The sequence below is a fragment of the Schistocerca gregaria genome, chromosome 9, assembly GCF_023897955.1.
Source record: "Schistocerca gregaria isolate iqSchGreg1 chromosome 9, iqSchGreg1.2, whole genome shotgun sequence".
Taxonomy (NCBI): Eukaryota; Metazoa; Arthropoda; class Insecta; order Orthoptera; family Acrididae; genus Schistocerca; species Schistocerca gregaria.
This window is the reverse complement of record NC_064928.1, coordinates 130,636,091-130,649,850: the sequence shown is the minus strand read 5'-3', so window position 1 is coordinate 130,649,850 and position 13,760 is coordinate 130,636,091. Positions and strand designations below refer to the sequence as shown.

General features: G+C 42.4%; 1 protein-coding gene across 2 annotated transcripts in view; it reads right to left on the bottom strand.

Annotated features, from left to right (window-relative positions):
• Positions 1–9,474, bottom strand: part of LOC126292208 (esterase FE4-like) — a 106,815-nt gene extending 97,341 nt beyond the window's left edge. Inside the window, exon 1 of one of the 2 annotated variants that reach the window (XM_049986061.1) lies at positions 9,233–9,474. In XM_049986061.1, coding sequence (XP_049842018.1) covers positions 9,233–9,382 — 150 coding nt within the window. In that variant the 5' untranslated portion in view covers positions 9,383–9,474. The remainder of the gene's footprint in view (positions 1–9,232) is intronic. The other variant, XM_049986060.1, reaches the window with a different exon arrangement.
• Positions 9,475–13,760: the final 4,286 nt, after the last annotated feature.

The following is a 13,760-nucleotide window of genomic DNA, read 5'->3' as shown; positions in this document are numbered from 1 at the left end:
TAGCTGAACATACCTTGCTCCATAGTTCACAAGCTGCTGCATAGACCACTTCACTTGCACACTTACAAAATTCAAAATTTGTAAGCAATGAAACGAAACGACTTGCAGCTTTGTCACCAATCGGCTATTGAGATGTTGAACCAGATGGGACAAAATCTCAATTATCTCGGGATTGTCCTTTCCCTGACTAAGAAAAAGTCCACAGGAAGTTTAATCGGAGCAACATCCGCATCCACGGTAGGGAAAACCCTCATAGGTCTTGGGACAGGTGAATGTGTGGTGTGCACTGGTGAAAGACTGCGTAACTGCTCCATTTTTCTTCATCAAGCAAATAGTAACAAGATACGTTTATCTGGACATACTAGACGAATTTGCTCCCCCTTAGCTTCTCCCCCTTCAACCAATCGTGATCGCCCAACAGTATGGAGCACCAACGCACTGGAGTTTACATACTGTTGGTTTGCTGGACCACACATTTCCACAGCGACTTAAGGAGGTAATGGACCAACAAAGTAGCCACCATGGTCTCTGAACATAATCCCTTGCGATTTCTTCCTGTGGGGTTATGTGAAAGGCACTGTGAACGCCTTTCCTGCCCATGATCTTGCCAATATTCTCAGAACAATTCTGTATGCAGTAGTCTCCATCTGTCAACATGTAACTGTCCACCTATATCTCGAGACAGAGTGCGATCTAGACATTTTATGGGTTACAGAAGCAGACAACGTAGAAATGTATTAATTATTAGAACTGAATTGTTTGTGTTACATTAAATGATGCCGCAAACCGCAACTACTTTTAATTCCAGTTAGAAATCAGGAGAATTTCATGTGGACACCCCATGGCATGAGATATCTGCTGTCAGAGGAGCAAGGCACACCATAAGGGGCAGTGCCCAAGGCACACATGTAGCTCAGGTAGGCGAGTCCTAGTGGCAAACATCATACACCTAACTGTCAGTGTGCACGTTGCAGCAGTGATGTATTTTACTTCTATAATTTATAGTAACAACAGGTGGTCAAATTTTTGGTATCATAAATGTGCAAATATAAGTGATTAGGTCGTCATAAAAGGAAATGTAGGAAGACAGCTCATAATGATAAGAAATGTTTAATTTCAGAGTTTACCAGGTGCTGTGATGAGGATACTCGAAACAACTTCATGTTCCTATAGCGAAGTCAACTGCCAAGGTTGCAAAATACTGAGACTTTTGCAGAAAATAGTCCAACTGGTAAGTTCATATCCATAACAAAGAAAACAGCTTCTTGTCAGCTCCCAAAAAGACATCATGTGGTGTCCCTTACACATGCTGATGATTTCTGTAATAATGTAATGAAGAACATAATTAAGGACTTTTATATTAGAAAGTCGTGTCTATAAGGGAAAGTCAAATGATATGAGACAATTCGAAAAAAGAATAAGTGAAATGCTTATTACTTCAAAAGTAATTGCAGTAATTGTTATTGCACCTATCTCCCTGAGTCACGAAACATCCAGTGCCTTCATGGAAAAATGTTAGCGGTTGCCTACGGAACCCTGATTGTACCCAGGCATGTACCTCTTCATCTGAAGCAAATAGATGGCCTTCAAAAATGTTAAAATCGCATGGGGAGAATATATAAGGACTATCCAGCGAAACATCTACAGCGTAGTGGAAACAACCTCGGCAGCATGTGGCCAGGTATTATCCTTCACTTGAATAATGCTGTCCATCAAAATTCCAGGATGTTTGGATTTGAGCCGGGCACTGTGGCCGAGCGGTTCTAAGCGCTTCAGTCCGGAGCCGCGCTGCTGCTACGGTCGCAGGTTCGAATCCTGCCATGGACATGGATGTGTGTGATGTTCTTAGGTTAGTTAAGTTTAAGTAGTTCAAAGTCTAGGGGACTGATGACCTAATATGTTATGCGCCATAGTGCTTAGAGCCATTTGAACCATTTGGATTTGATGGCACGCTTCAATTATCACGAAGTGTCCACATACAACTGTGTGTTAATTGTGGCGCTGCGTTCCATAAAGCAAATCAACAGCAGGCCACTGTAGTCAAAGAAAAAGGTCATCATGAGTTTTCCGCAACTGGAGAAGTGTCGCTGGGAAGCCCTTACACACACTCCATTCAGATGTGATCTCTGCCAAAGCGATTTCCATATTTTTGGAGCCCCAAAGAATGACATTCGTGGCTGTTGATTTGCTTTGGAAATAAATGTGCACACCGGGGTGCATCCATGGGTCGATAGAAACCCTAATTTTTCCATTAAGGCATCGACAGTCTTTTGTTACAGTGGGATAAATCTCTCAGTGGGCTAAATGTATTGACATATACGGCGGTTACCTTCGAAATAATAAACAGATTACTAACTTTTAACAATATGTCTTGTCATTTGACAACCCCTTAAACGTGTAATAAGCTGTGGCTTGTTCTCGAAGAGCGAATTAATGGAAAGGCACAACCTTAAGAAAGTTAACAGAAAAAGAAAATACCTAAACTGGTGGATACACTAATTACAGCAGATGAGGAGGTTAAGGACTGATGATAAGCAAATATTGTATGAGTATGATGCTTGGGTTGATTTAAACATGAATTTCAAACGAAGCTGGCAATTCAATGACGAGGTAGATGTATAAAAGAGTGAAAATGCATCAGACAGGCTTATTGTTGGACATTATGGAGAAGACAGGTCTTGGTAATGGGTGTGAATTGATTTACACTGCACGAACAGTTACTTGCGGATTACCGATGACAGAAGAGCTCCGCTGGAGAGGAGACAGTTATCAGCAGTTTAGACAAAGTACAAACATTTTGTGTTATACACTGAAGAACCAAAGAAACTGGTTCACTTGGTTAATATCGTGTAGGGCTCCCGCAACACGACTTGGCATGGACTCGACTAATGTCTGAAGTGGAGCTGGAGGGAACGGACACCATGAATTCTGCAGGGCGGTCCATAAACCCATAGAAGCACAACATGGTGGAGATCTCTTCTGAACAGCACGTCGCAAGGCATTCAGATATGCTCAGTAATGTTCATGTTCGGGGAGTCTGGTGACCAGTGGAAGTGTTTAAACTCAGAGGAGTTGCCCAAGTCCGTCGGAATGCACGATTGACATGAATGGAAGAAGGTGATCATATAGGATGCTTACGCACGTGTCACCTCTCATAGTGGTATCTAGATGTATGAGGGATCCTATATCAGTTGAACTGCTCACGCCCCACACCATTATGGAGCCTCCACCAGCTTCAACAGTCCCCTGCTGACGTGCAGGTTCCATGGATTCATGAGGTTCTCTCCATACCCATACAAGTCCATCTGCTCGATACAATTTGAAACGAGACTCGTGCGACCAGCAAATGTTGGCAGTCATCAACAGTCCAATGTCGCTGACAGGCCAAGGCGACGCGTAAAGCTTTGTGTCGTGCAGTCATCAAGGGTAGACGAGTGGGCCTGCGGCTGCGAAAGCCTATATCGAAGATGTTTCGTTGAATGGTTCGCACGCTGACTCTTGTTGATGGCTCATCATTGAAATCTGCAACGATTTGTGGCAGGGTTGCACTTGCGTCACGTTGAGCGATTCTCTTCAGTCGTCGTTGCTCCCGTTCTTGCAGGATCTTTTTCCGGCCGCAGCGATTTCGGAGATGTGATGTTTTACCAGATTTCTGATATTCAGTGTACACTCGTGAAATCGCTACCTCGGAGACGCTGTGCCCGACTACAACACCACGTTCAGACTCACTTAAATCTTGATAACCTGCCATTATATCAGCAGTAACCGATCTAACAACTGTACCAGACACTTGTAGTCTTACATAGGCGTCCCCGAACGCAGCGCCGTATTCTGTCTGTTTACAAAAAATGGTTCAAATGGCTCTGACCACTATGGGACTTAACTTCTGAAGTCATCAGTCCCCTAGAACTGAGAACTACTTAAACCTAACTAACCTAAGGATTGATGAAATCTTCTCGGGTTATCAGCCGAGTGGTGGCGTCGTCTTGTCGCAACGTTTCGATGAGTTTCGTACCCATCATCTTCGCCAGACGAAGATGATGGGTACGAAACTCATCGAAACGTTGCGACAAGACGACGCCACCACTCGGCTGATAACCCGAGAAGATTTCATCAATGGAATACGCCGAGAAAGACTGCAATCGCATATAACCTAAGGATGTCACACACATCCATGCCCGAGGCAGAATTAGAACCTGCGACTGTAGCGGTCGCTCGGTTCCAGACTGTAGCGCCTAGAACCGCACGGTCACTCCGGCCGGTGCCTGTTTACACATCTCTGTATTGAGTGCACATGCCTATACCAGTTTCTGTGGCGCTTAAGCGTAGTTGTGGACAACGTGTCATATTATTCCAAACACATCAGCAAGTCACCAACAAGAATTTCAGTTAAAAGAGAAACGGATCGTTATGTGAGAAGAGCAGAATGACTTGCAAAGAGTGAATGCGAAAATGGAGGCTCGTCACACAAGGCGAACAAATATGACCCAAGGAGAAAAGTGTTACATTGATAAGCTACCAGCTGGCAGTAGGCCGTCACACATTTACATCTACACACTCGTACTAAAGTATCACAACAGCCGTAATACGAAATTGATCATTGGATTTCGCGAGAGCGTACCGGCCAGTATAAAAAGAGGCGGTGTGGAATGGATTGGTCAGGAGAGCTGACTGGCTTCGAACACTGTCAGCTGACTAACAAATCCGTCTGGGACACTTCAGTCCTTCTAAAGCTGCCAAAGTCAATCGTCGGTGTTGTGACCGTGGAGAGGAACTGTGATGGATTTATAGCTGGACTAAGACCAGCCGACTTCGTATTGTGACGGAGAACGACCATTGTAAAATGTCACATGATATCACCAAAACGAGTCACTGCTGAGTTCCAAAGTGCTACCACTAATCCCGCCAGCGAAGTGACTGTATGTAAGGATGCAGTGGCACAGTGGTAGAGTAACTCCTCGTAAATTGCACATTTCTCTAGTAAATCCTAAGTGACGCTTGGAGCAACATAACCAGCGACGACACTCTACAGTGATGGCTAGAAGCACGCCATTTGGAGTGTTGGATCACGATATACACCGTTGGAATCCCATGGAAGGGTTTATGTTTGGCGAATGCCTTCAGCACTTAACTTGCCATCAAGTGTAGTGCCGCGAGTGAAGTATGGAGGAGGTAATGTTACGGTACGGGGATGTTTTTCGTGGTTAGCGTGTGTTCCCTGTTTGCGCTCAAGGAAGCCGTAAATGAGGAAGGGCGTAAAGCCATTTGCCAGCATTGTCTACCTTGGACAGTAGGGGAACAATTCGGAGAGAATAATTTTTCTGTATCAGCAATGCAGTGGATAAGCAGCATCTGTGAGGCCATGGTTTGTGGACAGTAACATTCCTCTTGTTTATTCAAATCATAATATATTCTCAGTCTAGGGAGATCAAGCATTCTGTGAGGTAACACAATAGTGAAGGTAACATGTCGCTGACAAGACTACAGTCACTTGTCTGCGAACGAGTGGTCTCGGTTTTGTAGTCAAATGGTGCAAATGATTTTTTCGCAAAGAGACGGAATCATGGAACGCATCTTTGACAGAACCACAACTAACATTGGGCAAGATGACAGTGCAGAAAGTGACGGTAGGGAACTTAGAAGTAGCAATGACTACGGAGATATGGATGACCTGCTTGCCACATTCAGACTTCTGTAATCGAAGTGAGTGAAGCAATGTTTGTATTTAGGCGTTGCCTGATAAGATTACAAGCTGCTGCCCTTTCTCGTAGCAGTGGGATGGCACTTCTGCTAGCAGCCAGTTCAGCCACCTAAAGACACACACACACAAACACACACACACACACAGAGAGAGAGAGAGAGAGAGAGAGAGAGAGAGAGAGAGAGCAAAAGGACAATCCGCACAGCCGGAATAACTGCCAAACCTGGACCTTCCCTCCCAAAAACAAACTTTCTGCTTATTTAACAAATTTTCATTTTGTAAATAGATTTAATAAAAAACAAGCACACCGAACCCAGCTGCTCAATTTGGTTTGTTGCAAAAAATTACAAAGGGACTAGTGAAGGACATTGAGGTTTTCGATGAACTGATGTGTATGAGAGCTTGACTTGCACAAAAATAACAAGATACCTTATACATACGAGGGTTGCGCAGAAAGTAATGCACCGCATTTTACAATGTTACAAACTTCCAGCCAACCGGTTGCAGACTATATCTGTTATGAATCCAGATGGAAAATGCTTTAGTCGTGGTTTTAAAGTCTCGACTAGAGCGATGTCGCTCATATTTTCCTATTAACCAAATGTGAATATTTTTATGCAATTTAACTTGTAAAAATTAAGTATTTGTTCTATGCCTACCTGCTATTAATGTACCTACCTGTGATATTGTTAGGCGACGTAACAGTTTCTTCTGAATTAGGCGCCCCTGGTGGCGTTGAAAATTAGTTAAGGAATTTTGAATTCTGTTTGCAACCGGTTGGCTGGAAGTTTGTGACATTGTAATTAATTACGGTTGCTGAGTAGAGCCATGTTCAAAACATTAAAAACGCACCGCACCTTTTTCTTCAGCAATTCTTTATTGAACATACGAAAGAATGATGTTTCATCTGTACACCCTATTTTTCCACGTAATCTCCATCAAGCACTATGGCCTTCCTCGAGCGCGACAGAAGGGCGTGTATGCCCTGTCGATACCAATCCTTGGCCCTGTGGTGCAGCCGAAACTATGCGAATCACCTCCTCATAGTCCTCAAAATGCCTTCCACGAATGGCATCCTTCAATGGTCCAAACAAGTCGAAGTCCCAGGGGCTAGGTCAGGTGTGACAATCGTCGATGGTCTCCCCGACCGCTGCAAATTCGTTGAGCTCCGCTGAGCCGCCTTCTGATGACCTCACCCTCCGTGCCTAGCGACTATCCATACTTCTGTGGAGAGCAGATGGTCCGCAGACTTTGCACAAGCGTTTCTGAATATTCCCTACAGTTTCTTTCTCTGCATTGAGAAATTCAATGACGCTACGTTGCTTGTCAGTACGTCACCTACAAACGCCATTTTAAAACTGTCCTGCAGCTACACTATCTCTCCGAAGTGACAGAAACTTGGCGCGTTCACTCAGGAAATTTCAAATAATACATACGTAACGTTACGTATTCATAGCACTGTTTTTGGGTTAGAAAAAAAATGTCGTGCAGTTCTTTCTGGGCAGCCCTGCCTTATAACACTTAAATGCTTGAGCAAGGCAGCAGATCATCAATGGTAGAGTATAAATTTGCTTACAAGAGAGCTCATCTCACATAAACAGAATATAGCTATCTACAAGCACAGTTGTTAAATATTCGTGGATTAAACCGTCTCGGTCGTTTAATGCTGGGCTTTATTTATAACCTCGTTGGCAAATTGCCATTATCAAACCACACTTTGAACTTGTAAAATATGTGTGAAGTCCTCGCACCCATTCAGGAAGCCCACGGAGCGGAGGCAGCAGCGGAAATGACGGTATTATGGGGGACTGTCAAGTTGAAACATTCGGAGAAGCTTCACGAACAGCGCCCCATTTAATTTTACATAGGACTGAGTCACTCCTGCTGCTTCTCTGGGCTATCAAAGTTTGTGCCACTCTCCGTATTCTTCATACGTGGCAACTAGTGACTTGCTCTTCTTTCTGAAGATGAGAAAACAATTTCCAGGACGATTACTTGACTTTCGGAGGTAATGTTTGCTGAACGGTCAAAATACTGTGTTCCACAACCGAGGTTTCCACCACGTCATGTCTTGTTGGGGAAAATATATCAAGTTAAAACGTGAAAATGTAGAAGACTAAAAACATGTCCACACAATGCCTCTTTTGTCGTGAGCGCGAGAATAGAGGGGCAAGGACAAAAATTTGTGGAAGGAACGCATGGGCCTTCTCGTGTCCACACGTGAAGCAGTTTGCTATGAATCTCTTCTTTGCTTGGTACTTGCGTTGTGTTTAGTGTGATGAAAAGGCGACAGACACATTTAACGCAAAAGCCACTGTAGGCACAGGAGTATCTAAATACCAGATGTACGAGAAATACAAAGGGATGATAACCTTTTATTTAAAAATTTTAGAAGGTTACAGCAAGATTTTAGATTTTCTGCTTGGAAGACTGCAGCCATAATGCTGGCAATAAAATTTCGTTAGCTGGTAACCGGTGACATGTAAACCAGTCTGGACTATTTATTTTGCATTTCAAAACAAAGCATTTCACTGGTTATTTCTGAAACTTAGAAATACTTGGGGGTGGTTCTTAGGTGTGTAGGTTAATTCCCTTTCAATGGGTCATTTGTATTTAAATTGTTTATGCAACTTTAATCTGAATATGATATGTACATTTAACACCTTCAGATCCGACAAATCTGAGAATTTCATAGATCCCAGAATCCGATAGAACGGAGGTTGTGTTTGTTACTGAATTTTGTAATTTTTGCGTCATGAGTGCGCTTTATTTCTAGTAGTTTGCTGAGGGGCTAAAGTAGCTTTTGACTTCTTATGTTCAGATGTCATATTTCTCAGTTGTTGCGCTTTTAAGCCGCCATAGCATGAATATTCGTCAACAGATTTCACACATAGATTGATAAATTTCTGGCTTATTCTTCTCTGTGCTCCTACTTCTAAAGTTGCTGCATCATACTCTTTACAGTAATATGCTCGGAGACTTTTCATCTAATACTTGACGCTCAGAGCAACACACTTTAAATTTTTAATCAAATAATCGTCAAAATAGGCATTCCATACGACTTTTCTCTGACTCTAACGATCTATAAACTTAAAAGTGTTTCCTTTGGAGCCAAGGGGCATTATTGCACATATATCTCTTCACTGCAGAATCTCTACACACTACATGACCGAACACACAGGGGACCCAACTACCTGTCATCTGCTTAAAAGCACAATGGCACAGTGCAGCAATGAACTTTATGCATGCCCTTCATTTCCAGAAAATTATGCTTGCACATATACACACGCACAACTGTGCTGCTGGAAATATGTACGCATGTGCATAGTTGAACGCAAAAAAAGGCATCATGAGGATGCTACTAAACAACATCTCCAAGATCCTTGGCCACAGCTTGACTTTTTCGATATGACAAAACTTCATGACAAACCACCCTAATAGTCACATGAGCAAGTTAATTCTCACTATGGCAAGGTCTACAATTCACTCAGTCGACCAATACATCGGTCCGTACTCTAGCCCGGCACTCACCTTAAAGCGGAGCGGTCCGACCGGTGGCGCCGCGTAGGGGATTCCCTGGAAGCAGCAGTAGGGGAACCCCCACACTGTGCGCCGGCGACGGCCGAGCAGCTCGCCTTGCGCGATGCGCACATTCACCGTTGCCTGCTCTGCGCCCGCCATGCTTGCCGTTGCGTCCGCTGCCAGTGCTGAGAGCGCGCTATAGCCGACAGCGGACCGGTCTGGTCCAGCGAGTCACGTAATTGACAGATGGCACCGTGGAGGGGAGAGATAATAACAGTGTTTCCGCAAGTCATCCACCCGCGAGAGAACCGTTGGGAACTGCTAAGCTAAGGCTGCGGTAGCAGTGGCACCGACTAACATCGGCCGAAGTCGGTCGATCTTTTCAGGTCAGCAAGCACTTCGTGCGTGGTCAAATGTCACCGCCTGAACGTACACATTTTGGACGACGGTAGGTGAAATTCAAATCAGTTTGTTTTCTTCGGTCGTATCTACTGGCACAGCACGGAACACGGACTGTGAGAAACTGGTAAGTTTAGTCAAAGACGCTGTTTGAGGATAAAAAAGTTTCATAATCTGGGCATAGTTCGGAACCTAACGACTAAAACCGGAGGTTAATTGGAAACCACAGTAGACAAAATCTTTACCGAAAGTTTTAAGTGAAAATTATAACCTCAAAAAATACCTTGTTCAATCACCACAGTGGACCTTTTTTGAGTTGTGGTAGGAGGGCATTACCTGTGCACAAACTGATTACTGATTACTGAGGATTTTCTGCCAGTAGATTGGTGATTCTGTTACATGAAGTGGTTTGCAAACGTGGTGTTTGTGTTTTCGCTGGCCGGAGTGGACGAGTGGTTTTAGGCGCTTCAGTCTGGAACCGCGCGACCGCTACGGTCGCAGGTTCGACTCCAGCCTCGGGCATGGATGTGTGTGATGTCCTGCGTTAGTTAGGTTTAAGTAGTTCTAAGTTCTAGGGGACTAGTGACTTCAGAAATAAAGTCCGAGCCATTTGAACCTTTTTTGTGTTTTCTGTTGTGGTTGGCAGGAGAGCCAACCGTATGGTTAAAGGAGACCGAAATGCACGCGTTTTAGCTCACGCAGGCTGGCGTGAGGTCTGGAACATGACAAGGGAATTGAGAAAAACGGACGTAGCTGGTGGAATACTTAACTTTAATCCATTAATGGAGAACGTCGCTCTTTACGGTACATGATTCACAATATCAATAGTACGGATACTGGCGCCTTGCTAGGTCGTAGCAAATAACGTAGCTGAAGGCTATGCTAACTATCGTCTCGCCAAATGAGAGCGTAGAAGTCAGTGAACCATCGCTAGCAAAGTCGGCTGTACAACTGGGGGCGAGTGCTAGGAAGTCTCTCTAGACCTGCCGTGTGGCGGCGCTCGGTCTGCAATCACTGATAGTGGCGACACGCGGGTCCGACGTATACTACCGGACCGCGGCCTATTTAAAGGCAACCACCTAGCAAGTGTGGTGTCTGGCGGTGACACCACACTTTCACTTTTCGGTGTTTTTAGTGTTCAGAGTATCTTATTATAAACTTTTATTTCTACTTTCTCATGTACCCTAAATGACAGGTGAACTGAAAGTGACTTGATGTATGTCTGCGCGACTTCAAATAAATTCGGTAAAACAAAGCGTTTTTTATCTTGCTGTACAGGGTCACCACAAAACACCTCGAGTATGTAAAGCACACCACCCACTGTGAAACACTTTCGGACAACTAAAGCTAATTTCGAGCACTTGGTGGAAATTGTATTTGAGCTATATTAAAAACAATACAAAAAATATGATACGTAGAAGATGCAGTTCTTGATCAAGTAAAACTAGAAGTGACACTTCGATATTTTACACCTGACGATTACACGTTTCTAGTATTTAGGCCTGTACCACATAAGTATAATTTCAAAGTATTTGTGGGATATGTTGGATGCTATTTACGAGGTTCCAAAGACTATTTTAAACCAATATTTTCACTCTTAGGCCCCAAATACTAGTAAGCGAAATTTGGGGCTATGCTTTGTGCAATTGCACTGAAAAACACTGTAATATAATTGACTTACCTTATCAAAAGCTAAACTTAGTCTGTAATAATAATGCCACCAAAAACCTTGTTACTTCCTTTCTCAAATTCAATGAGCAGCTGTTTGGAGAATACTACAATTTGCAGAGTAGAATCTGATTGTCTGCATATACTGACAGTACTGTGTTAATTTACACCATTTTGGGAACGACATGGGATGTCATGGTACCCCAAATCTACCTTTGAATAATTAAGTAGTAATTGCTTGCTCACATATAAGCTTTACTCATGGATCATGCAAGAGAAAAATTATCCACTTTCACCATGCAAGTGAACTATAATATACTCATAACGTCATTGGCAAAACTGTTAGACACCGAATTCCAACATCCTACCCCTGTAGCATAATAAATCATAATTGGAAGAGCGCATTTTCGTCTGTCTGGTTACAGCTACAGTGCATCCTCCGTTACTCATAATGCAGCAGACACGCAAACCACCACTTACACCGCTTCCTTTTGAAATGAAGTTATATTGCATAGATATTATAGCAATATAGCTTCTTAAAAAGTTGGATACAGTCCGTGTTATTATACTGAGAGAAGGAAACATAGTAGGTGAATATGGATTGGGGGTAAGAAATGAAAGAGGAAGCCGTCTATTAGGCTTTTGCACAGAGCATAACTTAATCATAGCTGACACTTGATTCGAGAATCATAAAGGAAGGTTGTATACATGGAAGAATCCTGGAGATACTAGAAGGTATCAGATAGATTATATAATGGTAAGACAGAGATTTAGGATCCAGGTTTAAATTGTAAGACACTCTGACCACAATCTATTGATTATGAACTGTAGATTAAAACTGAAGAAACTGCAAAAAGGTGGGAATTTAAGGAGATGGTACCTGGATAAACTGACTAAACAAGAGGTTGTATAGAGTTTCAGGGAGAGCATAAGGGAACAATTGACAGGAATGGGGGAAAGAAATACAGTAGAAGAAGAATGGGTAGCTCTGAGGGATGAAGTAGTGAAGGCAGCAGAGGATCAAGTAGGTAAAAAGACGAGGGCTAGTAGCTTTTCAGGGACTGTTACAAGAACTGGAAATTGAGACGGACAATCGCGGAACGCGAAAACAGGAGCACAACAAAACTTTTCACTTCATGTTACTGGTACTCTTTGTCACACTTAGAAACTGTTAACATGCAACTATGTTTTAAATTAACTATCCAGTCTAGAACTTAGGGAACATATTTAGACAGTAATTACGAATGCATTGTTATAGTGGACAGACAACACAGTGTTATTGTGTGTGTACATTCTTGCTTGTTAGTTGCACACTTACGTAACGACTATAAGGCTTACATACTTAGAACATATACCAGTACTGCTAATGAGATTTTACTGCAACATTTTGGTTTACTTGAAAATACATTATGGATTTAAAGTGCTTTCTCAGAGATACCAAATGACGCAGTGGTTAGTTTATTTGGCAGCTAAACGACTATATCACGACGCTACTAATATGTGACACAATTTACATTGTTGCTTTTGCGGTGTATCTGTTTTAGATCTGCCAAGTTTTTCTGAATTCTTCTGGAAAGAAAAACATGTTTTATTAGGAACTTTTGTGGTACAGCTACAATGAGACAGCATTTTCTGTAGCACAACACTACGTTACATTACAGTACTTACTTGATCATGGCAATAAGCGTAACAAATACAATATCTATACACATAGCAATTCACTTTGTTTATTACGAGGTAAGTACATTGACTTCTACAGAACTTTGCTTATGGACGACGATAAATACGACACTTGGCACATTTGTTACCCTTAAGTAATGACAGAGATTCTCTTACAACAAGACACACTGTTCAGTGCTACAGTACACGTATATGAGTGATTGATTTTGTACTTAAAACATTTTCTATAAAGATTTTTGAATTACAATGATACAAAGGTTTTCAGTGATACATTTCATTCCATTGCTGTAATCTGTAACACCTGAGGGTATAATTACATTAATCCTCAGGGGGATACACACTTACTTTGTGTACCATGTGTTTGGCAAGCACAAGGAGCTTTAGCTAATATTGTATTTGCTTATACAACATTACACATCGGTATCATATTCCTCTAACACAGAATTACACAGCTATCTGATTATTTAACAGAGAAACAAACATTTTTTTACCATGTCAGTGACGCATATTTACGCAATTACACAGTTGGATAATTTCACACTTATGAAATTGTATTTTGTCTGCACTGTGTGAACTGTTCATATATTTTTGGAACCATTGTGATACTACGAGAGCTTTAAACGTCGTGTTTGGTAAGGGAGCATGATTTTTTAAGTACATTTGAGGTAGATGACTTTATTAAAGGTCTTGAAATTATTGAAAGAAGCTGCGGCAATTTTGAGATGTGATTGATCTGTTGTTATTATTACGATGACGATCTGTATTATGCTGTTGAGATATGTTTATGATC